This window comes from Neovison vison, chromosome 1 (genome assembly GCF_020171115.1).
Source record: "Neovison vison isolate M4711 chromosome 1, ASM_NN_V1, whole genome shotgun sequence".
Taxonomy (NCBI): Eukaryota; Metazoa; Chordata; class Mammalia; order Carnivora; family Mustelidae; genus Neogale; species Neogale vison.
Window position 1 is genome coordinate 68,769,978 of NC_058091.1, and position 27,944 is coordinate 68,797,921.

The 27,944-nt window shown below is 38.8% G+C and overlaps 1 protein-coding gene across 1 annotated transcript in view; it reads left to right on the plus strand.

Moving 5' to 3' along the window:
* The window catches only part of STX7 (syntaxin 7), a 48,756-nt gene extending 22,059 nt beyond the window's left edge, over window positions 1-26,697 (plus strand). The window contains exons 3-10 of the mRNA XM_044248719.1: window positions 10,733-10,802; window positions 14,371-14,464; window positions 15,145-15,282; window positions 16,077-16,129; window positions 16,622-16,718; window positions 18,010-18,082; window positions 20,935-21,017; window positions 23,789-26,697. Coding sequence (XP_044104654.1) covers window positions 10,733-10,802; window positions 14,371-14,464; window positions 15,145-15,282; window positions 16,077-16,129; window positions 16,622-16,718; window positions 18,010-18,082; window positions 20,935-21,017; window positions 23,789-23,881 — 701 coding nt within the window. The 3' untranslated portion in view covers window positions 23,882-26,697. The remainder of the gene's footprint in view (window positions 1-10,732; window positions 10,803-14,370; window positions 14,465-15,144; window positions 15,283-16,076; window positions 16,130-16,621; window positions 16,719-18,009; window positions 18,083-20,934; window positions 21,018-23,788) is intronic.
* Window positions 26,698-27,944: the final 1,247 nt, after the last annotated feature.

Genomic DNA, 27,944 nt, shown 5'->3' on the forward strand with positions numbered 1-27,944 from the left:
TTTTATCTTGCTCTTACCCCTTTTCCTCTCAACAGTTTGCTTCAGTTCTTTTACCCACGAAGAAGATAAGCTGCCCACCCAGGTCACAAGACAGAGCATGAGATAGGGAGCATATTGGAAAAATGCCCATAATTATTTTAGTAGCTGTCTTTCAGATACTCTGAGGGGTTTTCCCGCGCTAGTGCTTTTTTAGAATTATAATACACTTTTCTTGGTTTTTCTTGATCTATGATATCGCCCAATTTCACTTGATTTTTTTTCTTAGCACCTTTTTATATTGATACTTTTTTTTAACTCACTAATTTTTTTAATGATGTATTATACTGTGCATCTTGTACACTGTAATGAACCTAACCTAATGGTTCTACTTTGAATTATGGTAAACCTACCAGTAACAGTACCTTTTATTCTTAAAGAGTTCTACGCCATTTCAAAATGTTTTTCATAGCTATCATCCCCTGTAATACTCCAAATCATTCTTTAAAATGAGTAGAGGGATTGATTGATAGATGAGAAAAGAGGGGAGGCGAAAATGGAATTTGTTTCTTTTCATGTTTCATTGTTTTCTAGTTCAGTTTCAGATCTGTCATTGGTAAATAACTGCTAGATACTTGTCAGTGTTAGCAACAGCTAACTCTTCGTGTGTTGGATGATAGAATATAACTGTTCTGTGTCAGCTGATATTTATTTTCATCTCTGCAGTTCTTGTAACTGTATCAGAGATTATGATACAGTGCATGGCTAACCTTAGTTAGTTAGCTAAGATACGTTAATAAGAATACTCTTTGGGGCCTCTGGGGGCCGGGGGGCGCAGTCACTTAAGTGCCTGACTCTTGATTTTGGCTCAGGTCCTGATCTCATGGTCGTGAGATGGAGCCCCATGTCAGGTTCTGCCATGAGCTAGGAGCCTGCTTAAGGTTCTCTCTCTGCATCCCCTCTCTGCTCGTTCACATGTTCGCTCTCTCTTAAAAAAAAAAAAAAAAAAAAAAGTATATTCTTATTGTTCATTTCTGACTTTCAGGAGAAAGAAATAAACTGCTTCACACCATTAGCTCCCATTTATTGAACTCTTTCTTACAATTTCCAGTATAAGGTGTTTCCATGCACTGTTCTGAAATTCATAACTGAAAAAGAGGTGATTTTCTCTCCATTTGACTGCTGAGGCAGTTAGAGCTTGGAGAGATTACATGAGTTGCCAGGGGTCAGCAGCTAGGAAGAAGTGAGGTCAGGTTTCCTCATCGTCAGGCTGTCTGGCTACAAGGCTGCTTTTGCTGGTCTGCACATTTATACCGTATAATGTGCCTGACACTGAGTCCGAGTCTCAAATTCACCTGCCGAGGGGCTTTCCTAACTATTATTTTGTTTTCTTTGATTGGTTACTACAATTCTGAGTTATTTTGGGGGTTGAGCAGCAGAGATGTTTAGTGCTTAGAAAATAGCCATATTCTGTTCTGTTTTTTGGAGATAATTCTTGGAAGGTTCTGTGTGCCTGGTAGGGCTGGCCCAGGTGCCGCCGCCTGCTGGCCACTCTTCCCGGTCAGATCGCATCCTCCTCATACCCCCAGTGAACTGTGACAGGTTGCAACATCACTTAGCCCCTCCCTGTACCAATTTACGCCTACCTACAATTTTTAGGGCAAAAAAATGGTTTGCCATGCGGCATTTTTCCCTTAAGGAATCCACTAGATGGCAGCAGACCCACGTGGACTAGAACGGGTCTTTTACTAAAGGTGAGCACTGGAAAGGGGACTGCTTGGTTTTTGAGAAAGTATTAAAGCACCAATTGGGGTGTGTAGGAAATAGTGTTCTCTTTATATTATGAAAAAATGTGATGTATTCTTTAAAGTCATCTCTCTAGAAATATAATGGTGCAAATAGTTCAAAATTGCAGATAATATAAAAACAATTTGTTCATTGTATTTGTTCACTGAACTTAATCCTACCTCCATGTAGTAGGTGAATTTTTCTTCAAGACACTTTATGGTTATGCAAAGAATTTGTTCTTTAATTTTCATATTTCATGAGTATTTTCTTTAAAGTTAAGCATATGCCAATTAGAATTGAATACGACTATCTTATAAACTTACAATATCCCAGACCAGATAATGAAGTGAAGCCATAAAGAACCTGACTTGGGAGAAACCAGGAATGCTTACCAGCTTTTTCACATCACCAGCCTGCTTGTCATCTGCATAGGGACCTTATTGTGACCCCCTTTCTGTAAGCTCATCTCTCCTCAGCATTTTTTTATATGGTTAACTTGGGTATGGCAAAAGATCCTCCGGACCACTATCCTACTGTTTTTATCTGCCAGAAGAAAAAGAACTAAGAGATAGTGAAAAATTGGAGAGTAATAAAATAATAGAGGGGTAATAATAACAACAGTTACTCTACAAAAATGTTCAGCCAATAGACAAAAGGTAACTGTAATTCTGTTTCTAAATTAAGGTGAAAAGAGCAGCATTTGAAATAACCTATCAAGCCAGCACCTGTGATGTACTGATTATGTATTCTTTCTGAAAATTGCGGAAATTCAACTCAGTATACATGCCTGGTTGGTGAAAAATTTGCGGCATTGTTAAATATTGTACCACATAGGCTTAATAACATAGTGAGTACTTCATACCCTGGAGTAACACTGAGTCAGAGTATGTGAATACAGAGTTTTAGTAATTTTGACTAATTTAGGACAGGGTTTGGCCAACTTTTTCTGTAAAGAGCCAGATAGTAAATATTTTAGGCTTTGTGGTCACATCTTGTCTCTTGCATATTCTTTTTTGTTCTTTTTTGTTTTTTTTCCCCCTTAATTCTTTAAAAATGTAACAACCATTTTTAGCTGGAAGGCTATACAAGATGTGCCACAGTTGGCTGACCCTGTTGTAAAAGGGTAATATCAGTCACGTAAAATCATGTCTCTGTTAGTTCGTAAGATCTGAAGAAAGGACAGGCATTTCTTTCCTGATCAGTTTCAGCCCGACTCAAGGATCCCTGTGATCCACTGGTGGACCATGAAACTTACAGCTCAGTTCTTTAGTCCAAGTTAGCATACACTTATTTGTCTCTTTTTTGCCTTGGCAGACATATACTTAGATTATGAAGTAATCTTTTAAAAAGTCTGTTACTGGGGTGCCTGGGAGGTTCAGAAGGTTAAGCATCTGCCTTCGGCTCAGGTTGTGATCCCAGGGTCCTGGGACCCAGCCACATTGGGCTGCCAGCTCAGCATGGAGTCTGCTTCTCCCTCTTCCTCTGCCCCTGCTTGTCCTCTCTCTGTCTCACCCTTTCTCAAATAAATAAATTAAATCTTTAAAAAAATACATAAATACTTTTAGCCCTTGTAGTACACTGAAAAATACTGGTTTGAAAACTCAGAAATCTACATTTTTTATCCTAGTTATTCTACTAAGTAACTGATTTCTTGGATAAGTCAGTTATTCGGTCTGGTTCTCAACTTTTTGTTTATAAAATAGGATTGAATGAATGCCATATGATATTTCTTCTAAACTTGATTCAGTAATTTCAGATTTATATTTTCATAGGCCCTTTGTCAGATACCTTTATTTGAGCTGCAAGTTTAGAGCTATAGAAATTAAAGGACCACAGTTGAATCAGTGTTGATGTACAAAACCTTTCCCACTGTGCCAGATACATAATGGATGCTCAGTAAATGTTTGCTGAATGAATGAGTGGTTGAGCACACTTAACGTTTCTTAACTCTAGTCTTACATATGTGTTTTATGTTAGGAATACTTACCTTACATAAGGCTTGATCTTTCTAATAAATTCCCTTTTGTGGTTCAGCTTTTAAAATATCCATTGAGTGTCAACAAATCAGTGGATTTGAGAGACACAAAAATGAGTAAGACTAGTTTTTGCCTTAATAAGGAGTTTATTTTCAAGTCAGGGAGCTAAGTAATTTAATTATTTCAACTTATATGTTAATATGGTATTAGAGATTTGAGTTGCCAAGCTCAAGTGTCCTGTTTCTTACACTTTGAAGCTATTCCAAATACCACCTCCATTTAGGCTTTCTGGGTTGCCTTCCAGTAGAAGACCAATGATGCTCCTTAAGGGAAGCATTTTTATAGCACTTAATGGTCCTGCTTCCTCTTTGGGCTTATGTGATGTGTTTTCCTTTCCTTTTATTTTTTAGGTAAATATAGGAGGCCTTATTTTACTTACATTTTCATGAGAAAGCATTCATGAAAAGCATCTAGCACTCAGTTAAATGCATCAATTAGGCAATAACATAAAGGGAACATTCCTAGTAAACATCATTCTGTAAGATACTGTGTTATCAAAAGGATTGTTTCAGAGTGGGTCATCAGCTAAAGCATTTCTCTTACCAGGAATTTCAGCATCTATGCGATTTAAACAACAATGACTAAGTCTAGCTTTTGTTTATAACTAGCTTGTTAAACAGTCTTCCTTTTCTCTTTGTGATTGCTACTAGTTCTGTTACTATTCATCACCTATTACTCCTAGTGGAGATAAGCAAAATGTAGAGCTTCTTAGAACAGTTGTGTTGCTTTAACAACCAGGTTTTTTTCCTCCTGAGACTGGATTTGTGATGATCCTTCTCAGTGGTTATGATATTATAATCGAGATGATCTGGATATAATTAAGAACTCTGGGTATTAGGTGGTCAAAAATAAATACCCGTTATACTTCATGCCTTTTGTTTCCTACAGTGAACATATATATATACATATACATGTATATATATATTTGTATGTTAGCTTTTAAAAAAAAAAAAAAAATTCCCTGCCTAACATTGTATTCCTTTCTCAAACCACCAGAAGTCCTCTCCCATTTCCACAAAAGGGGAAAACCAAGGTCTATTCAGTTCCTGCATCCAGCACCAAGTCTTGAGGGTGATTTCCTTTCCATCCCTCTGTTTCAGGAAGATTCAATCACAGTACTCCTTACCCATTGGACCAGAGAGTATGTGTAACCACCCCACACCCTGTGTAAAACATGGGAGGATGTTGGCAGGGGCGGAGACAAACAGTTAACACACCTAAACAGGTACATTGCAGAGCGAGGAAGAAAACACTGGTGGTTAGTTGCCCCTCCACAGACAGAAACATGGTCATGGTTCACATTAATAATTTACTCTCCTTTAGTAGCCATTCCATGTCCCTTTTGCCTTCATTCTACACCTTATCTGTGGAGTAACCTGGCCTCTCAAAGCTGGGTTGTTGCTTCTGCTCTTGTGCTTAATGATTAAGGATGGCAGCATTAGCAAGTTGTCCCCAGCTAACCTCCAGGGACATGTTCCCACTCCTCTTTCTCACTTGGGTGTGGGTGGGCACAGACCCACATCCCTTTAACAGATACCTCCATGGATACTATACTGTTCTGGCTCCCTATGGCTACACGGAATCTCGGTTTTTGCTCTGGTAGAAACATGGTTTATAGCCTTCACTTGAATATTGTCTTTAACCTCCAGCCTGGAAGGAAATTTGCAAATGGATAATTGAGTGTAAATGTGAAATGTTTCTTTTAATTTTCACCACTTAGTTCCCAAATCTAGTTTTCTTCCTGTTTCAGGGTAAAACAGCACCCTGGAGTGGTTGTTCTTAGAGAGCATAAAGAGCCTCCTATAGGACAGAGCTTTACCTTCCTGGAATATGGTCCCCCAAGTGACACCACAATTGGTCTCAAATGGGCCAGTAAACATTTTAGAAAGTCCAGCACCTCCTAGATAATGGCTGCTGGCCAACCGGGAAACTCCATTGTCTTTGGAAGATCTGTTCATTTTTTTCTCTGTAAAGTGGGTATCTTAATCAGAAACTCTGATACTGTAAAGTACCATGGTGACTAATGCATGGATTAGGAAGCTGGTGGAAGCATGGGGGAAGGGAGTAGAGGAAGCACAACACAATCCTCAGTCACCGTTTCAGTGAACATAAAATTCTGCTTCATTCAAGATTGAAGAAGCATAATTATCTTGTCATTGGTGGCTGGCTAATGCTCCCAAGAATGGCACCATATCCCATATTAGCTTTTGGTTGCTTTTGCTACAAATTGGTATATGGCAGTGCCAGTAATCTCCATAGTCTCAGTAAGGGGAAGTTGGTGAGCCTGTATGTGGCTTTTATTCCTACACCATAGGTAGTCTACTATTACCAAACAAGTGCTGTAGGAGTTGGGGCAAGGGACAGGCTGACGTATACAGAACGAAATACAGAAAGAGATAGACCAACAGGATAATACAACACCTAACCCATCTAGTAGGCAACTCGAGGCACTTGGTTATCTAGTACACACCACTGTTTCCTTTTTATAGAGGCCTCAGCAAGACTAGAACTGTTCCTCAAAATGGTAACATTGGTTGCAAAGAGCATGATCTTGCTTCAGGATTCTAAAGGACCCCTCTGTGTTTTCCTGTTGGGACATGGAACTCGTTTTGTAGAGTATCCTGCTATAACATGGGCACTGAAGTTGCCATTAGATCAACTGAGCCATTAAAACCAAATATAGAGCTACTCGTGCCCCGACTTGAGCTAGCTAGCAGGATAGCCTTTTCTTTGGAGGAGTAAAAGCCAGAGCTGGCAACCTTTTGGGGTATTCAGTAAAATGGGAGCAGCGTGAAGTCTCATGAAGCACTGTTCCCCAGTTGTATTTGAGACTGCAGAAAAAGCAGTTCGTCATTTACTTTGCGGAGGTATGTCAACAGTCCATACAGATTAATGGACTAGGCGGAGACAGGACCCTATATTTTCTTGGAATTTATCTTCTACCTGCTGTCATGCTTAACATCCTTCCTAGGCACCCAAGAGTATATGGTCACTTCTTGCTTTTCAGGTCCTTAAAAGCAAATGGAAATAGTGCATTGGGCTACTGTAGTGTTCTGTAGGAGGAGATGATCAGTATCTTTGAAAACTAAATTGGACTACAGAGGCAACGAGTGTATGTAACCCTGAGATAGACTGTGACGTCTCACTACTGTTCCACCCAGCTGAATGTGACCCCTTGCTGTGTTCTCTGTTTTTAAGTTAGAGCAGGAAGTGTTTACCAAACCGGCAGGTATATACAAGGTGCTGGAGACTGTGATGGTCTGTTCTAGAAACAGATCACATTTTGGAGATCATTGCAATTGGAGGTAATCTGAATAAGCTTCTGCTAAGCCTTCTCTACTATTTGCATTTTTCCAGGTGGACCAGTTAATGAGAATAGCTCAGCTTGTGGTAGCATTTCTGAGCATTTCCGTAGGATGCTGCCCTTGGTTTACTCAGTGAGACTGCAGAGCCCCTGGGGCTTCTGATTGCTTCTCCTTCCCCATAAGAGCCTTCACTCAGGGAGTAAGGATGAGAGCTGGACTTGCTGAGTGTGTCTGTTAAAAATGCTGGGGAGAGGACCGCTTGATAGATTTTAGGTTCCCACTGGGCCTGTCGGAATCAGTTCTATATAATTCCTTTTAATACCTGAACAATTTTACGTAGCATTCATACGTTAGCTTGATTCTGCTTTTTAAGATCACTAGGCTTGTTGATCTTTTTTTTTTGCTATTCATTTATTCAGTGAATAATATTGAAGCCCCTCTTCTTGGCCCATTTTTGTACTGGCCTGTCTGACCTTTCTGTTATTTCTAGTTCTTCATATGTTATGGATATTGCTTCTTCTTAGGTATGTCTCTACCTTTTGTTTTTAAGGCTTTTGATGGTAATTGTATCTTTATTTGCTTATTTCTCTTAGGGTGTACCATTCCATTATGTGGAAAGTTATCAGTGAAGTTGAATTTGTCATATGTTTATTTGCTTGTTACAAATTTCATGATGACATCTTTTATCCTTTTTGCACTGGACTATTTTTCTGTTATTGATTTGTAGGAGTTTTCTTTTTCCTATATTTAGGGATATTGAGCCCTTTGCTCATCATATGCTGCAGATGTTTTCAGACAGACACACACACACATTATTTATATATATATATATATATATATATATATATATATCTGTAATACAGATACACATTTGCATGTAGCATTAAAAAATTATTTGTGTTGCCAGGTTTAACATATTTTCTTCCATGGCTTTTAGTTTTATATCATGCTTAGATAATATTTTATCCCTCGCTTCAAGATCATAAAAAGATCATAATGATAAATTTGTGTTTATTGTTTCATGTAGCAGTTTAATGGTTTCAACTTTTAATATTTAACTAAATAATTTCTGATTAATTTTGTTGTATGAGGTACAGTAGTTTTCTGTTTCAATCCTAAGTGGTTAGTCATTTTCCTGATGTCATTTATTGAATTAAGCTGTTTTTTCTTAACTTAATACAACTTTTTTCAATGACAAGAACCCTTTAGAGATGAGATAAATGCTCATGCTACAGTTTGTCTTATCAACATACTTATTTTTGAAAATAAAAGCTTTAAACTCCTATAAGGCAGTCCAGAAAAACCTGTTGAGATTCAGAAGGAAATACGTAACTCATAGCAAGCTGCCTATAAGTTAAACACAGCAAACAACATTGCTCTGCCCTGCAAAAGAAAAATTTACTACCTCCCCCCAAAAAGGCAAAAAGAAATTCTTTTGAAACTAGCCAAATGGTTAACAGTTGCTATATGCTATGTGATTCCTTTCCAGTATTTTTATTTTTCAGCTTCGACCTGAAAGCAGTGACATTACATCGTCCTCAGTGAACAGTTATCCTGCTTTTGGGATACAGTCATTCCCTTGATCCCATAAATTAGTAATGACTATTTAAAAACATTTAAGCTGTGTAAATAAACCACTCACTTAAAATAAAAAGATTGGTGAGTCAGATAATTTTTCTCTAGTTCTTGGAAACGTGCATATCCTTTACTTTGGAGGTGGATTTTCAGCTTCTACTTGACATTTTATTTGTCTGCACACATGCATGTAGCTACAGGACCTCCCCATTTGTGAGAAATAACCTTTTTATAAAAATTGCATGTTTATAGAGTTTGGATTGTGAGCTTAGCCTGAATTTTAACTCTTGACTTTTAATTTTAAATATTTAGAACCTACAGAAAAGTGTAGTGCAGTGAATTTTTTGTATGACCTTCACCTGGCTCACCAGTTGTTGACTTTATCCATTTTTGTTTTGTATCTCTCTTCAAATTTAAATTTCAAAATCAAATTCAAGCATCTTCAGTAGCCCCACATTTGTTTTTTAGCGTTTTTTTCCTTCTGATTTAGAATCCAGTCCAAAACCCTATATTGCTTTTCGGTATTTTAGTAATTTGGATGGCTTAGTTCTTTAATTTGGAAAGCTCCCCTGCCTTGTCTTTTTTTCTCCTCTTTCATGGCATTGATGTTTTTAAAAGCCCAGACCAGTTGTTTTGTACATTATCCTGCAATCTAGATTGGTCTGTTTTTTGTCCCCTTGTGATTAGATTAAACATTTTGGTTAAACATTTTGGTAAAAAAAAAAAAAAATATGTAGATCATTTTGTGACTTTCTCATTGCATCATCTCAGGAAGCTCATCATGCCAGTTTGTCTCCTTGATGTTTGTAAATTTGATTATTTGTTCTGGGGCTCCTGGGTGCCTCAGTCAGTTAAACGCAGGACTCTCGACTTGAGCTCAGGTCATGATCTCAGGGTTGTGAGATCAAGCCCCGAGTCAGTCTCTATGCTGGGCATGGAACCTGCTTAAAATTCTCTCTCTCCTTCTCCCCCCACGCACATTCACAAACACACTCCCTCTCTCCTTCTCTCTCTAGAATTAAAAACAAAAAAAATTTGATCATTTCTGGCTTTTTTTAAAGATTTATTTTAGGGGCGCGTGGGTGGCTCAGTGGATTAAGCCGCTGCCTTCGGCTCAGGTCATGATCTCAGTGTCCTGGGATCGAGCCCCGCATCGGGCCCTCTGCTCAGCGGGGAGCCTGCTTCCCCCTTTGTCTATGCCTGCCTCTCTGCCTACTTGTGATCTCTCTCTCTGTCAAATAAAATAAATCTTTAAAAAAAAAAAAAGATTTATTTTATTTTATTTATTTATTTTAGAGAGAGTGAGCAAACACCTGCACACATGGGGAGGGGCAGAAGGAGAGAACAGACTCTACACTAAGCAAGGAGCCCAAGTCTGGTCTCCATCTTATGACCCTGAGGTCATGACCTGAGCTGAAATCAAGAGTCTGACGCTTAACCGACTGAGCCACCCTGGTGCCCTGATCTTTTGTTTTAAGCAACAAATTTATCTGAGGTGAAGTTAGTTCTTTCATTAATATCATCCGTGTGGTGATAACTCCAGATTGTGTGAATGTTCTGTGGTTTCAGCATCCCCTGATGACACTTGCCTGGATCCACGGTTACATGGAAAATTACAAATAATTGTTTCATCTTTATTATTCCTCCCTTGTTTATTAACAATCTTCCATTCACTTTGTAATTCACTGAGATATGTAACTGTTATAATTATTTTCCTCACAGTTTTTAGGCCAGTAGTTAAGTGAAGGTTCATGTACCCTTGTTGTAAATGCTCTGAGGAGCTAGGGAGGAAAATAACATTTTTGGATCATAAATGCAGTTTCACGTGTTTACAACCCCACACAATTTCCTCTTGAAAATTAATTCATCATTGTAACTGGGATTTAAATAAACCACTTAATCTTCATTTTTTTCTCAATTAACATTTTCTATATTCATCTCTTTGTTCTTTTTTACTTTTCTAATTGTCCAATTGCCTGTATTAATTTCTAACTTAATTTCTGTTGCCCTAACATTTATAACAATTACATATTTATCTTTTCATCATAATAGCTGCAGAAATACAGAGGAGTCTGAATCAACTTGGAACACCTCAAGATTCACCTGAACTGAGGCAACAGCTGTAAGTGTTTAATAATTTAAAAAAGAAAAAAAAAATCACTGTTATGTTGCTTTGATGGTCTATAGTGTTATGTTTACTGGAAAAATAATGGAAAGTTAATAAGATTTTTCAGCTCCTTTATTTGTACCAACATTTTGTGTATGTTTTTCCCTGTTCCGGGTAAGCAGATTATTTTTCTTTATTTTAAAGAGCTGGCTCACTCTAGCAAAGCAGGACTTCTTTAGTTGCCTTTTTTATACTTAATTGAATAGGTTGTTTAGGTGACTTTTGAAAAATGCTATTTTAAGCCTCTCTATTTATGTGATTTTTTTCCCCATAGCTAACAGTTGCTTCAGTGACTAGATTTTTATTTGGTTTAGAACAAGGACATTTTCAGTATGAGTGGCTATCTGTAAAAACCTTACACCTAAATCCTTGAATTTCAGAAAGGATTAGCCTTTGTTTAAGAAAAAAGAAAGGTTTTAGTGAAGTCATTTATGCAGTACATTTTTCAGGAAAATAATAAATGCTGTTAGAAGAACAGTAGTCATACTTTGTGGTGTTACAGATTTTACAGTGTTTTTAAACATTTTCTCATCTGAATCTTTCTCATCTAGAGTAAAAGACATAGATCAAAACAATTATTTTCGGGGTGCTGGGCTAGCTCAGTCTTCAAACATCTGTCTTGGGCTCAGGTTATGATCTCAGGGTCCTGAGATAGAGCCCTGTATTAGGCTCCCTGCTCAGCGGTAGTCTGCTTCTCCTGCTTCTCCCTGTGTGATCTCTCTTGCACTCTCTCTCAAATAAGCAACTAAAAATCGTTAAAAAAAATTTTTTTTTCATTTTGTTCAAAAGGAAAGTATTTCTCATGGGGTGTGATAATTTGCCTAACATCATTGTGAACCTGAATCTTAAATCACAATTCAGTGCCATTACAGCCATATTTCAAGTAATATATATATAGTAAGTGATATTCCAAACATTAGTTATATAAGGAAAAAATTACAAAGAGAAAGGAATTAAAAGATAGGTGATGGGAATTCATGTTTTTTTTTTCCAATTTATTTATTTTCAGAAAAACAGTATTCATTATTTTTTTCACCACACCCAGTGCTCCATGCAAGCCGTGCCCTCTATAATACCCACTACCTGGTACCCCAACCTTTCACCCCCCCCGCCACTTCAAACCCCTCAGATTGTTTTTCTGAGTCCATAGTCTCTCATGGTTCACCTCCCCTTCCAATTTACCCAAAAGCACATACCCTCCCCAGTGTCCATAACCCTACCCCCCTTCTCCCAACCCCCCTCCCCCCAGCAACCCACAGTTTGTTTTGTGAGATTAAGAGTCAGTTATGGTTTGTCTCCCTCCCTATCCCGTCTTGTTTCATGGATTCTTCTCCTACCCACTTAAGCCCCCATGTTGCATCACCACTTCCTCATAACAGGGAGATCATATGATAGTTGTCTTTCTCCGCTTGACTTATTTCGCTAAGCATGATACGCTCTAGTTCCATCCATGTTGTCGCAAATGGCAAGATTTCGTTTCTTTTGATGGCTGCATAGTATTCCATTGTGTATATATACCACATCTTCTTTATCCATTCACCTGTTGATGGACATCTGGGAATTCATGTTTATTATGAAGTACATTTTGAAGAATTTATAATTCTGTCTAATTTATACTTTTACTGCAGTGAGATATTGGGATGGTAAAAATGCCACAAGTCTAAATAATAAATCAGCATTTGTTAAACTAAAATGGAATAGAGGGGAGTGCCTGGGTGGCTCAGTGGGTTAAGCCGCTGCCTTCAGCTCGGGTCATGATCTCAGGGTCCTGGGATCGAGTCCCGCATCGGGCTCTCTGCTCAGCGGGGAGCCTGCTTCCCTTCCTCTCTCTCTGCCTGCCTCTCTGCCTACTTGTGATCTATCTATCTCTCTCTCTCTCTCTCTGTCAAATAAATAAATAAATAAATCTTAAAAAAAAAAATGGAATAGAGGGGCACCTGGGTGGCTCAGTCAATTAAGCGTCTTACTCTTGATTTCAGTGCAGTTCATGATCTCAGAGTGGTGAGATCAAGCCCCATGTCAGGCTCCCCACTCAGTATGGAGTCAGCTTACTTTACCCTCTTTTGTTCTGCCCCCCCCTACCTGTGCACACTTTCTCTCTCTCAAATAAATCTTAAAAAAAAAACAAAACTAAAGTGGAATAGAAACACGTAATTCTTAATAGATAAAATAGTTTGCTAAGGTTGTTAGTGGAGATTGAGTTGGTAGGTATCAGTAAGTCTTCTTTTCAGAAATTTAGCTATCTTACATTTTCTAAAGATTTTAAAAGGCATATTAAAGGTAGGGTAGGCAGAAAATAGATAAAAGTAGGTTGTCATTCTTCCTTATTAGTCAAATACAGTTATCTATACTTAAAAATACTCTTATACAATATCTCATTATTTTAAAGGATCCCAAGTGTGACTAGTAAGTGTTTAAAATAAGAGATAATATATTTGAGAAGTACTGATGCTGTAATTTGTAAAGCACCACATTAATATAAGCTTTTTTTTTTAGAGTAAAGTTCTTTAGTTAAAAATCTGACATTTTGGGACGCCTGGGTGGCTCAGTTGGTTAGGCATCTGCTTTCGAGTCTAGTCCTGATCCCAGGGTCCTGAGATTGAGTTCCACATCGGACTCCTTGCTTGGCGACGAGCCTACTTCTCCCTCTGCCTGCCACTCTCCCTGCTTGTGTACATGCTCGCTCTCTCTCTCTCTCTCTCTGACAAATAAATGAATCTTAAAAAAAAAAATCTGACTTCTTACTTTATAAGCTAGCTAGCAAGACAGATACAGATGCTGATACAATTACTTCTTTTATTGTGTTCTTTCTCTTTACGGAGAAATGCTATTGTTTTTTCCACAGCAAACTTAAAAAGTAGTAAATGCATATTATTATTTATTGCCTCTTTTCCTCTTTTTTTAAAAGTGTCTATAAGGATATAAATGTCCAGATCAAGATAAGACTGATAAGTCCTAGGAACTGGGTGGTCTCAGGCGACAAATCCTCTTCATTTATTCAACTGACCTCTCAGTTGTGGGATGCAGACAGAAGGCTCCCACCATCCCACCCCCATAACTAAAACATCAGACATCCCACAGTTTGGCTTTCACTCAAGTCATCTTCCTTTCTAAATGGCTGCTGAGATTTATTTCTCAAAGCTTGGTTGCTCCTTGTGAGTAAAGAATTTTTCCATGTAATATTTGCTCAATATTTATCAAGAAATAGAATCTGGAATTTTTTTTTTTTTTTTTTTTTAAAGTAGGCTCCATGCCCAGTGTGGGGCTTGAACTCACAACCCTGAGATTAAGGGTCATGTGTTCTACTGACTGAGCCGATCAGGTGCCCTGAAATTTTTGTTCTCATAGAAAACAGTACAGTAATATAGTGGTATTACTTAGATGCGAAGCATTCTTTTACAAATTAAAAAATTCAGAGCCAGTCTATAAAATAGTGGTTTTTAGCAAACTATTTGTCAGCTGCCAGAGTTGTAACTTAAAAAAATCTTTGTTCTTTTGCTATAACGTGTGTTTTCTCACTTAGGCAACAGAAGCAGCAGTATACTAACCAACTTGCCAAGGAAACGGATAAGTACATTAAAGAGTTTGGCTCTCTGCCCACCACCCCCAGTGAACAGGTATCAAGCCTTAAGACACATTGTTGATGTAGTGAATGTGAAAGAAATCACATACATTGTAGGGTCTTTGAACTGTTATTCTAGAAAGGAAATTAAGGGGGGAAAACTATATTTGAGATTAGTTCGCAGAACACAAAACTATATTTAATTGCCCATGTAGTATCCTGTGGTTCAATAAAGCAAAAATTATTTCCATGCAGTTGCCCTGACCCATAATTAAGCAAGTGCTCAGAAAATACTTCCTGAGTAATTGTTTCCTGGCCTTCCAGGGCTGACTCCATGTGACGTGCGCACTCACTCAAGATGTGAGGTTTCCTAGGGGCACACATTTATTTCCTTGCTTATTATTTAGCGGAAGTTATTCCTTAGATAGAGCACAAGGTTTTATTTTCCTAAAAAGAAAACAAAAAGAACTACTTCAAAATAATGTCAAAGTCATGGCCCAGTTTTTAGGATGAAAATTTGAGGTGAGAAATCCAACATTATGGACCTTTTGCCTCAAGATAGCAAATACACATAGCATTTGAACATGTTGTCAGAGTGTCAGTAGGGTCCCATAATTGGAGAGTGAGTGAGAATTTCAGAATAAAATGAGGAGCCAACTAGTGGTGAAACAACTTTTGCATATTCTGTAAAACTTTACGGCTTGATTCTAATAGGTTTCTCGCCCTTTCCTCTAGCGTCAAAGGAAAATACAGAAGGATCGCTTAGTGGCTGAATTCACAACATCACTGACAAATTTTCAGAAGGTCCAGAGGCAAGCTGCAGAGAAAGAGAAGGAGTTTGTTGCTCGAGTAAGAGCTAGCTCCAGAGTGTCCGTAAGTATTTAATAAGGCATTAGAAAGTGACTATGGTATTCCCTTGAAAGACTACATTAGCATTTTTCTAAGTCCTAAGGATGTGTGACTGTCTTGGAAATCAGTATTTGAATATTTACTTTTAGGTTTTTCAGCTCAGTTTTAAAAAGGATGATAGTTACATATTGCTGTGGAACCAAAGATTGCAGATTATTATACAATAGTTTGGAAGCATTTTGTCAGAGAAGACCAGGGTCAGACCCAGAGTGATATTCCCACACTGATTTATATTAGAGGCTGTCACTTTCTGTAGGGGCTCACGTAGGGAACACTTTACTCCTGGGTTATATGAAGATGACGAAAATGAACAGAGTCAATATATTGTGTGAATACTGAAAATGAATTATAACCCTGGGGAAAATAAATCAAAGGATAACTTTGGAGTGGAATTTTGAGTTAATCTAATTTTAAATTCCCTTCGAAACTATTGCAGGTTGTTTCCTTGTTCCTTAATGGAGAGGCTCCAGGACTAGAGTACATTTTAATCAAATATTTATTATTTGGCCCTTGAGAATATTTAATGAATTCCTTCCTTGTCAGGTTAGGATACAATTTTATTATTACTCGAAGCACTTGACCTAGAAAATGAGAACAAAAACATTTTTCTTTCTCTACACACACACACAGACACACGCGCGCGCACATGCATACATAAATCAGTTTAGATTATTATAAAGAAAATGTGAGTGTTGGTGGTTTTTTGTTTTTGTTTTTGTTTGCCCCTTCTCAATCCATTCTATTACTAAATTTTCCAGGGTGGTTTTCCTGAGGACAGCTCCAAGGAAAGGAATCTTGTATCCTGGGAAAGGTAAGAAATACAAAACATACAGAACAAAAGATAATTTTTCAAATATATTTTATACATTTTGGTCCCTGGAATAAAAGGAAAGCTTTTGACTTATTGTATCATGACTATCCTAGTTGTTTTTAAATAGAAAGCTATAAATTTTAATTTTTTTTCAGAATAATTATTTATAAAGTCTATAAATACATAAAATATTCCAATAAGCAGTAATACTTTGTAAATAATTATTTACCCAAGTAAATATGACTGACCTAATTATTATTTGGTGGAGATTATTTCCTCCTGTGACTTTTAAGTCAACCAAAAAGGAACACCCAGTTGCCAAATATAGCTTCCCATAATTAAATAATAACTCTAAAAAAAAATCAATGAAATGAAACATGAATACTTTGACGAAAAGATATTCTATTTCATGTTTCTCGAATAAAGAAAGAAGTCCCATTAGTTTAATACCATTCCTTGTTTTTTCCCCCCATGTTCTGTTCTGTCTGTTAGCCAAGCTCAACCTCAGGTGCAGGTGCAGGATGAAGAAATCACAGAGGATGACCTCCGCCTTATTCAGGAGAGAGAATCTTCTATTAGGCAACTTGAAGTAAGCTTGATGTGGCAGTTGGACGGCTGCTCTGTTCTCTGCATGTCTGTCCTCAAGATGCTTAGACAGTTGTGGGGGGGGGGCCTGAGAAAGAAAACTAAATATATCCATGTGGTGGCATTTCATATAAATGGGAATAATTCCCTTTTTAAAAATAAATCATGTTAGAATTTGTGCTAAGATGAGAGAACATATCTCCCTCATCTCCAGCTTTTTTTTTTTAAATAATTTTTTAATTTTTTATAAACATATATTTTTATCCCCAGGGGTACAGGTCTCAGCTTTTGTTTTTTATCCTGTCAGATCATCTCAGGTCCTTAGCTTGGAGAAAATCTCAGTCCAGACATGTCTGCTCAGGGAGTCTGGACAGCTTCCAGAACACACAGTACAGCTCAGAGCCACATGAATAACTTGACAGGGACTTTATGGGTCTTTTATTTCTCCGTAGTAGGTTTATTGTGTCAAAGAGAGTTGAAGGGTTAATAAGCATTAGTTCTTGTGGAACCTACCTATTCTCTAGAAGGCTAAAATAAAAATTAAATTAAAATTAAAATAGCTTACCGTTCCTACAGTTTGTTGAGGGTTTTTAAGCACCATGTGATAAATTCTTTGCACTATCTCATTTCGTTTTCATAAAAACCATGAAGTAGTTAATTGTGTCGTCATCATCACCATTTTATAGATGGGGAGACTAAGACACAGGATGAATATGTAGGTTGTCCCCACAATAGAATATTTAAACTTTACTCTTTAGGCAAAATAATACTTATCATATATTAAAGAAAAGATAAGTTAAAAGTTGTTCATCGCTATTCCATTGCATAATCAAATTTATTAAAATTTATACTTAATGTTTTATACTTTTATAATGTCAAATTGATATGTAAGTTTTTACTAGAAATAAATCCTAACAATGATATTTTATACTCTTACGAGAAAATACTATTGCTAGTGATAACAAACCATCAGATTACATAATCAAAAACTCAGTGACCGAGGGCCATTCTATGTTACAGATTCCTGGTTTCCATGCTGCCTTACTTGGTATTTTTAATGTTATAAAATTACTTTTAAGGAACTGGTTCCAGTTATTCAAGGTTATCTTACTTAAGATTGCTTCTAATCACATCGTTTCCTGATAGTTCCAAAATTTATATATTAAGCCTAGATGCATTCTCACTTGTGTCTAAGTGGTGGTTTGGGGTTTTTTTTGTGGGGGAGTGTTAATTTTCCCCTTTTGTGGATTGGGGCTGAATTTCTGATAATAGTAACATATGCCTCTTTCTCTCAGGCTGATATTATGGATATTAATGAAATATTTAAAGATTTGGGGATGATGATCCACGAACAAGGAGATGTGATAGGTAAGCCTCGCTGGGGTGGGCACAGGCTTCATGCAGTTTACCTGCTGTAATGTCTCAAGCAAGAGTGACCCTGTCTCTCTAGGAACCCCTGGAATTAAAAGCACAGGTTCTACCAACAAAGCATCACCCTTGGCATTATCTAAAACAGATCTTATTTTTGACTCCCACTAATTAAATCAGCCAGCCTCACTTATTTGTGAGATGAATCTCAGCAGAGCCTGCGGCCGCCAGGATCACAAAGGCGGCATGCAGTCTCACTGCCGCCTGTTCGCTGGACCCTGGTTTCCGTCTCAGCCCCTACCAGTTCTCGTCACACCAGCCACTTCCTGGGAAGCCTGTGCTCTTTATAATTGTACATGCGACCTTGTCTCTTAGACCAGAGGGGATAGGTAGCCGTTTGGTGGTCATTTATTCCGGTGTCTTTTCAGTACAGTAATATAGTGGTATTACTTAGATGCGAAGAATTCTTTTACAAATAAAAAAAAAAAAATCAGTGACAGACTCCCTGTAAGTTTTAAATGGAGTAGCTCTTCAGTTTAGATGTAACTGTCAGCACTGATGAGTGTCCTGATCATTTTTATCATTTAGAAATACGAAGATATCAGTGCACAGGTCCAAAGATAGATTTCAGATATTTTCTGCATGTGAAAATATTCATTGAAATACTTGGACCTCTATTTTGCCATAGCTGTTAGTTATCCATTCTTACCCTTCTCTGTAGCCACAGTAGATCATGAGGTAAGATTTAAAAACCAATTCATTCATTCATCCAGAACGTGTTTATTGAGTGCCTGCTGTACCCGGGCACAAATCTAGGCATTGGGGATTGAGCTGAAATTAAATAAGAGGTAAAAGACCTGGCCGTCATGAACCTTGTAATCTAATTGGAGGAGAGAGAGAATTTTTACAAAAGGAAAGAAAAGTAAGTAAATGCCGATAAGTGCTCTCAGGAAAGTAAGGCAGGTAGTGGGATGGTAATGTTACTGCTTTACTAGGGTGGTCAAGTAAGACCTTACTGACAGATAACATTTTAATGAAGACTTCTTGGAATTAAGGGAGCAAGTGAAAGAAAATTTTCCAGGTAAAGCAAACGGCAAGTGCAAAGGCCTTCAGGTGGAAGCACGTCTGATATTTTTGGTGAGTGAAACGAGCAAGAGGGAGACAGAGATGACATGGTAAAGTTCGGCACCGTGCAGGGCTCTGAGCCCCGGTGAGGACTTGCATTCCTATTACCAGAAGGGGAGCCACAAGAGGATTTGAGCAGAGGAGTGTTATCATCCAACTTGAGTTTTAATAGACTCACTTTGGCTGTGAGTTTGAGAGCAGACTGTAAAAGGACAAGACCAGAAGCAGAGGGACCTCTTCCAAGGTGGTGATGGCAGGAGTCAGGGCGGGCAGTGTGTTGCCTCAGATCGGGATGGAAGCAGCAAAGCAGTGAGAAGAGATGGAATTCTGGACAGCTGTAAAATGGAGAGCCAAGAAGACTGGGCGACTGGCTGGATGTGGGTGTGAGAGAGAATTCATTCAAGGACAGCTCGTAAGGTTGGGGACAAGCCCAGGGAAATGATGGTGTTGCCATTTTCTGAGATGGGGCCATCAGGAACTGGAGAGTCTGGAAGGATGGAGAGCAACGACTTGGGGATATGTTAAGTGAGAGGTGCCATTTGAAATGAAGGAGGCTTGCTTGGCAGTCAGAAATTCAAAGGGAAAGAAATCAATGTCAGTTTTTTTTTTGTACCCATGCTCAGCTGTGAGGAGGGTGCAGGTTGGGGTGTTGTCACATAAGTCTGACCGAAGCAGGTGGCAAGGGAGCCAGTGGTGAGTGCAAGAAAGCATGGCTCCGTGGTGTCCCAGGAGATCCAAGCTGGGTCAGGAGGAAGGTGAGGGCATGAAGTGTAATGAGGGGCAGTGAAGGGTCAGTGGTAGGGTCAGTAAAGTCAGTGTTGTCGGAAAGAGCGTGCCAGACAGCGGATGATGCTCAGAGAGTGAGGTTTGAAACTGAGTTTATAGAGAAGTTGCAGTTTTCAGTAATGATGAGGCTTGGGACATGATCATGGAGGTGGGTGGCTGGGATGGGGAAACAGGCGAAGTCATTGAAAAAGTGTGGTCAAGGCGTGAGAAAGCTGGGTGTTAGCAGGTCAGCAGCTGGCTTGAGAAACTGGCAGTGTGTGTAAGAGAAGCATTGAAGGGTCCATCAGTGAATCCAAAGCTAAAATATTCAAAGAATAAAGGAAAGGCCATGCGTTCTTCAAATGTCTGCTACAGGGGTTTGGAGGTATTTGCAAGCGTGAGCTTTAAGCTGAGTGTTGGTGGGAGAAGGGAGAGGCCGTGGTCTCAGGCTGCGGGGTGCCGCTGGTTCTCCCTCTCCACCAGAGCAGCGAGGGAAGGGCAACTGTCACCACTTAAGAAGGCTGCCTGAGCCCTCGGGGAGGGCTTGGTTTCAGCCCGCAAGTAGGTTGGTGATGACCAGAAGCAAATGATGGTTTTCAAGGCGGCGTTTACTCTCAGGAGTAGTTGTTAATGTCTGGTGCTGCCTTGACCGTGAGCACACAGACTGCATAGTACTTTTCGGGGGTTACCAGGTAGAACTGGAATTGTGTCCTAGTAAGAGTGATCCAGTTTCTTTCCAAATATCTGTGTGTTGTTTGGATCGTTTGAGGAATGGTGTAGGGAAGACTCAGCCAGTTTAAAAAGAAATTCAGCTTTGCCTGTATACTGCCAGTGTTAACATTTGAATAGTGAACATGATTGATCTTATGTTGCATGAAGTCTCTGACTTAGGCAGCTCTCTTACTGGGACGTCAACACACATCTAACAGCTGTGCGTGTGTTGTGTGTGTTTTATTTTAAAGACAGCATAGAAGCCAACGTGGAGAATGCAGACGTGCACGTTCAGCAGGCAAACCAGCAGCTGTCAAGGGCAGCAGAATATCAGGTAATATTAACCGCAGTGAGTTAGTTATCTTATAATTTAGGCTTTCCAACCTGTGTGTGTATGTGTGTGTGTGTGTGTGTGAGAGAGAGAGAGAGAGAGAGATTGATTGATTGATCAGGTATAAAGTGGCAAGAGATGTTAAAATTTAAAATCCCATGGAAGACAGGTCAGAAATCTACCAGTCCGTTAAAACTGGGTTTAGCCTGTTTCTTGGTTGTTCTCAGATCAGACCAGAACTGTGGCCCCAGGGATAGGAAGTTCAATGTCTATAAACACCCGAGAGGAGCGGTGGACAGATACCTCTAGGCATTGCTGACAGTTGGCGGTCTCTGATACCGTTGTGACCTTCCAACTCAGAAACATCTTTGATAACTTTCTTCCTCTGTTTCTCTCACTGTTTCTTTCCACCTTTTTTTTCTTTTTTGTCCGTGGCACTCTTCAGTAAGAAGGCAAAGATCTGTGCCCTAGAGAGTTCTCATCAGGTCCTATGGAACTTATATTCCCTTCAAGTGCCCTTGATCACTGGGTATCATAGGCATTCAGCAGACCCTTCACCAGGAATGAATTGATTTCTTCAGGGGATCAGGTTAATGTAGGGAGTCCATATACATGACAGATAGAAAGGATATCAGAGTACTACACAGGTATTAGGACCGTGAACTCTGTATATAGCATACGATATATAGACAATAAGAATGAGGCCAGGCTCTTTGGGAACCCCTAAATACCACCACAGCATTTGCTTTACCTCTTAACACTCCACTTTTTATAGTTGTTCATAATTATTTTCTCAGACCGTGTTGCCTTCTTCTAAAATACCTAAGATATTATCACAATCTTAGATATTTTCAATTTTTTTTCACTTTTCTCATTAACCTTAGAAGTCCCCTTTCATTTCAGTGCCATTTTTCCCTAGGCAAATCACTGCGTACTTAGTGATACATGGAGAAGAGTGAAGTTGTATAGACACTGCTGAGTTACAGCTATCTGTCCTCAGTGAAGTAATAATGCTAACTCACCTTGACCTTCTGTGTGCACGTGATTCAGGTGTGCAGCTCAGGATGATGTCACAGACCATAGGGATCATTCATGAGTAATTGAATACACACACACACACACACACACACACACACACACACGATAATCTATAAATCTCTGCAGTTACTCAAATGTAGTGTTTAGCAGGATTTATCAGTAACTAGGTTTACATGAGTTTGTTTTGCTTTGGATTTTGGAGAGATGTAGATACATCTCCAAGTTTTACTTTTCCCCTTCCTCGGGGAAGGGCAAACCCTACAGCCACCCTGGGGGAAAGGAGCTCATCTTTCCAAGCCACACCTCCAGATCTGCAGCTGCCCAATACTGAATCCCATGGACCCTGGAGAGATGAGGGAAGAGCCATGCATCATGAGTGCTGGAGAAAAAAGCAGCTTCCCTGTAGTTCTCCTTGGAAGCCTTGATAGTAAACTCATGCTTCTGCGAAATATGGTGCTTCTAAATAGTTTGTGTGAGCCATGAGTGGAAGGGAAGCTGATCAGTACTCTTACCATTGCCATACCTTGGGACCTCACCATCACACACAAGAGAGGATGCCCTGGGTATGTGTCTACAGATCCCCTGGAGGGGGAGGCCTGCATTGTTCTTACAGGTGTATTACACATGTGTCTATGGGACTCAGGTGGCGTCTGGGGAAAATATGTAGGCAAGATGACACTGAAACTCTAGGAAAGTTGTACTTCACATAATAAGGAATATTTCATTGAAAAAAATTGCTGAGTATGTGGTATACTGAAAGTCATCATAGTTTTCAGGAGAATTTGAGTCGGAAACCTATCTGTCCATAAATTTTATGGTACTACGTGTTGACAAAGAAAATTTACAAACTTTTCAGCCTTGTAAGAAAAAGAATTCTGGGGTGCCTGGGTGGCTCAGTTGGTTAAGCATCTGCCTCCAGATCAGATCATGTGGGACCCACCCCCTCCTAGGGCTCGCTGCTTAGTGGGGAGCCTGCTTTTCCGGCTCCCTTTGCCCCTACCCCTGCTTATGCTCTCTTTTGCTTTTTCTCTCTCTCAAGTAAATAAATAAAATCTTTAAAAGAGGGAGAGAGAGAGAAAGGATTCCTACATGTTGCTGTGAGATACGCAAGCCCTTAAGGAAATCTGCTGGGCCAGAATGAAGAATGGAACAAAACTTTTAACCTCTATATTTTAAATGGCTGCGTTACAGTTTTTTTTAGCTCTTTGTTTTTCATTTGTATGTTGAGATTTTAAATGCAATTTCCACTAACATTTAAGAATGGGAATTTTGGAAACTAATAAATTTACTTCAGGAGAAATGCCCAAACATTTACACTTGCTGATATTTTCAGAGAACTCATTTTAAAGAGCTGCTCTTTGATAAAAAGTTAGCTTTTAAGCTGTTCTTAGTTTTTATACAGAGGTCTACCTCAGTCTGTTGCTTAAGTCAGTAATTTTCATTTCTCTGTGTCTCCTTTTGTAAGCCTGACCACACCCAGGAAAATGATCAACAAAAAGGGAATAATTGGCCCCTGAATTATGTCATTAATTCAGCAAGACTTTTTTTGAAAGAATGGTGCCATTTGTATTTGAAGAGATTTTTGAGAAGCAAAAAAAAAAAAAAAAACACACACAGCCCAAAATTTGAGGGCAGTTAATTACTATTGATTCTACTCTAGAAATGAGCAAGTGATTTTCAGTTGCTACAGACACTCCAGTATGCCTGTAAACATGGTTTTGTTTTTGCATCTGCAGCGCAAATCCAGAAAAACCCTGTGCATCATCATTTTCATCATTGTCATCGGAGTTGTAATTCTCGGTCTCATCATATGGAAAGTCAAAGGCTAAATTATAAAGGAGCGCGCTATTGCACTACATTCTCTAAATTATGTAGGAAGATTCCTATAATCATGGGGCTTTTGTATTATTATTTTTAAGTTACTCCATTAAGGATGGCTCCCAGACTTCATTATTTTCATTTGGGGGGAGATTTTCCTTTGGATTCAATCTGGTATTTTCTAACACTGAAAGTTTTTCTCAGTATGACTGCTGGCATTACTTCCACACTTTTCAGTCTAATAACTGTGAGGTTCTGTCCACATTGTAGATGCCTTTCACTTATAATTTATTTACCTGTTGACTTAGTTCTTGGAATCAGTAAATGTAAAGGTGTGCATGTGTTTCATGGGCGTCTGTCTCTCACAGAGTGATGTATACCCAGATTTGGGTTCCTTCAATTAAAAATCTCAAATTTAATTTCGATTTGGGCCAGCAAAGGAAATAGTCAATAATTTAAAAAAAAATTATCATACCTGTTTGTGGTGTTTAGTTTGTTTGTTTGTTTGTTTTCCCTGGTTCATAGCAGCACAAATTACCTATTTAACTTTTCTTGTTGGTTTTCTTTTAAGACCCTTGTTTACTCTAAATGAAATCAGTGAATAATTTCCTAGAGTATCTCATACTCCCGATGTGTATATATTAAGCATTTGCTGTAGATTGCCTAGTAAAATACTAAGGATAGATTGTTTTTACATAGGCCCTGTGTAAGTCTGATGTTTGCTGGGGAATGTGTAGTCACTATAAATGTTTAATTTGAAGGAAGAGTATGAAAAATCCATACTTACTGCATTAGGAATCTGAAGACCCCACCTTATTATTCTGTTGTATACTTCCACAGCTATTACTGTGGAAAATAAGTTACCTTAAGTCCTTTAGAGTAATGGCTACATGTTTATCCTTGGATCAGAATTACTTTGGGGAAGGAACTTTCCCAGAATTATTGTTTTTGAGCACTAACACTTAAAATTTAATATTACCTTGCATACCATTTTGTACCTTCCTTCATTAGAAAACAACTTGGATCTTTGCCAATTAACTCACTTGCTTTTTTAAATCAATGTTGTTTTAATGCACTAATCTGAATACTGTAAAGAGGATTATCTTAGTTTACAGTTTGTATTTTATAACGTTCTTACATAGCAGTTGGATAGTGAAGTCAGTGTTTTACATGGCAAAGCTATGAGACTTCAAATGGGAACAAATAAAATACTACATGAGTAAATTGTATCTTTGCAACCAAAATAAAGATGATTTTAAAAGTGTTTGGATATTTCTGTTTCATGAGGACCCTGCTTCTGTGGGACCAACACTTGACGCAATCACACAGCAGCCCTTCTGTCTTTCTGGAGTACTGGTTGATTCAGTGTTTTATTTTGGCAATCTTCAAAGTTCTGCTGCTAGCAGAAGCTGCCTTGCGTGTCAGCAAAATGCCGTTTTTTTAATTTTCCACAAGAGACTGTAGAAAATTTTCTTGGGAGTTAGTGATTGGAAACTTTGAGGCTTGGTGTTTACCAAATTAGTCTGCTTTAGTGAACAGGATGGGCCAGGCCGGAAGAGGAATTTGTACAAATGCTACCGGTGCTGAGGTCAGTGCAAGCCCATCAGGCCTGATTGAACACGTTCTTTCTCTGTAAGAGCTCAGAGAAGCATGTGATAAAGCAGTATCTTATAGCAACAGAAAACTCCTAGTGGTGCCCACAAATCAGTTCAGGGTTTTTTTGCACAGTTGTACTTGATAAAATGTTTTATTTCATACAAGCAAGTACACTTAGGCTATCCACTTCATAATGAACTCCCAATAATAGCAAAGCACTTAATTTTTTTTTTTTTGCATGATTTGGGCATCTTCATTTAAAGTGTAATATTTTATAAATTATTTTACCTGGGACACAAATCAATAATTAAGAACAAGAACTTTAGTGGCATGCACTCTTACAAGAAACATTGCTGTTTGAAGGCAATTTTTATCCCAAAATATTTGGAACACAAAGAGTAGGCTTGATTTGAAAAAAATAAAAGTATAAAGCATAGCCACAATAGCCAAGATTTTCAGGTTCTCGAAGTTCTCCTTTAGGCCAGTTTTCAAATCACTTTGAAAGGTGAAGCTCACACTATGGGAAATAAAATTGAAGCTGTTTTTATGACAGCAAATTTGAATCAGCCCAACTGAGTCTCAAACTGAAGTTTCCCCGTCACGCAACACATCTTGTTTATTTTAATGTGCTCCAAAGACCTTCTTGAACAGCGCAGGCTGAGATCAGCCAGGCTCTGTGTGGAAATGAATGACAATGTGGCATGAAGTGTCTGACTCCTGTCCGGATCATTAAATACAGAAATGTTTGGGTTTTGCACAACTGCTGATGATAAAAAATAACAGGTTGCCATTTCAACAATGAAGCTTGTTTGTTAGTGGGCATGGGTTCGGTTCTAGAAAAACAGACGTGTGGGCACAGACAGAACTCGATCGAGGCCAGCAGACTGTGAAGGCAGTAGCCAGAGTCAGGCCTCTGAACCCTCTGCGTGCCCAGCATCATCGGTGGTGGCGTCTGACAACACCGCGTCTCAGAGAGATTGCCATCGGCGCCTTCACCGTCGTCGCTGCTTAAAAAAAAAAACAGTAACATTTTGTACACACAGAAAAACCATGTTTTGAATATCAATGTTTTTCAACAAATTTATAATGAAAAATGATTTTTGAAGACTTTTGTTCCGTGAAATTAGTCTGTGCTTTAGCAAGTAAAGAGCAGAACAGTGTTTCTAGTTGTTGTAATTTTCGTTTCTGTGTGTAGAGAAAAGAGCACAATAAAAGATAAAACGTGTCTAAAGAAAGACGTCCTTGTCCGCCTTAATGGGAAAGAACAATTTACAAAGGGAACGTATTCAGTATTTATGTTTTTAAACTCAGAATGGACTACTGTTTACACATGGTGACCAGGTTGCTGGAATAAAAATAAATTTCAGAAGGGGATAGAGTTTGGGCAAGTCATGAGTTAAATGGCATTTTTGGTTCATTTAGATAAGATGACGGTTTCTCATTAGTGGTAAAGAACATCATCAGGCGGGGCCCTGGGTGGCTCAGTGGGTTAAAGCCTCTGCCTTCTGCTTGGGTCATGATCCCAAGGTCCTGGGATCAAGCCCCACATCGGGCTCTCTGCTCAGCAGGGAGCCTGTTTCCGCCTCTCTCTCTGCCTGCTTGTGATCTCTGTCTGTCAAGTAAATAAATAAATCTTAAAAAAAAAAAAAAAAAAAAACATCATCAGGCATCCTGCTTTCCTGCTTTTCCTGTGTATTTTCATGATTCACTTGAGAAAGTGAACTGCTTCCCTGTGGAGCCCAGACCTCTTCCGTCCACCCTAGGATTTGAACAGCTCGATGTCTCAAGTAAGGAAACCCTTCACAAAGCTTTAACCAGCAGCAGCCTGAAAGGACCTCACTGTACCACGTCTCTGACAGAATGCATACCACCTCACCTTAACCCATTTTCTCATCATTGAGACACTGTGTTAAAATGTCCCTTTCAGTCCTTTGTTGCGGTAATTATTTGGTGACCATGAAAATGATGGGATAACTTATTTTTCTCCAAATAACCCTAATTTTAAATGCAGAGGTGGAAGTCAATAACTGACACACTAAATCGATTTTTATAGACACTGTTGCTTCTGGCAAGTTTTTAAGAGGTTGGTCACTTAATTACTCAGAGTGGGATTCCTGTAGGTTTTGTGTAGTGATGGCATTTCTGCTTAAAACGTAAGTGGTGGAAGGCAAAACCAGATTTCCTGTGCAGTCGTTCTATGCATAACACCCCTGCTTGTTTGAGAGGGAGTCAGCTAGAACTGAACCGGGTCTTTAAATAAACTTGAAAGGGCACTAATGCCCACTTTGGCAAACCCAAAGTACAGATTTTTAAGTGTTTACTGTAAGTACTGCTAAGACAGTAGTCGCTGACTCCAAAACCTAGTAGCCTTGATGGAAAACTTAGAAATGCAGTTAGCCTCAGTGAAGATTTCCCGACACTAATTTCAGTTTGTAATGCCTTCTGAAAGGTTCATACCGACTGTTCAACGGCAGATCT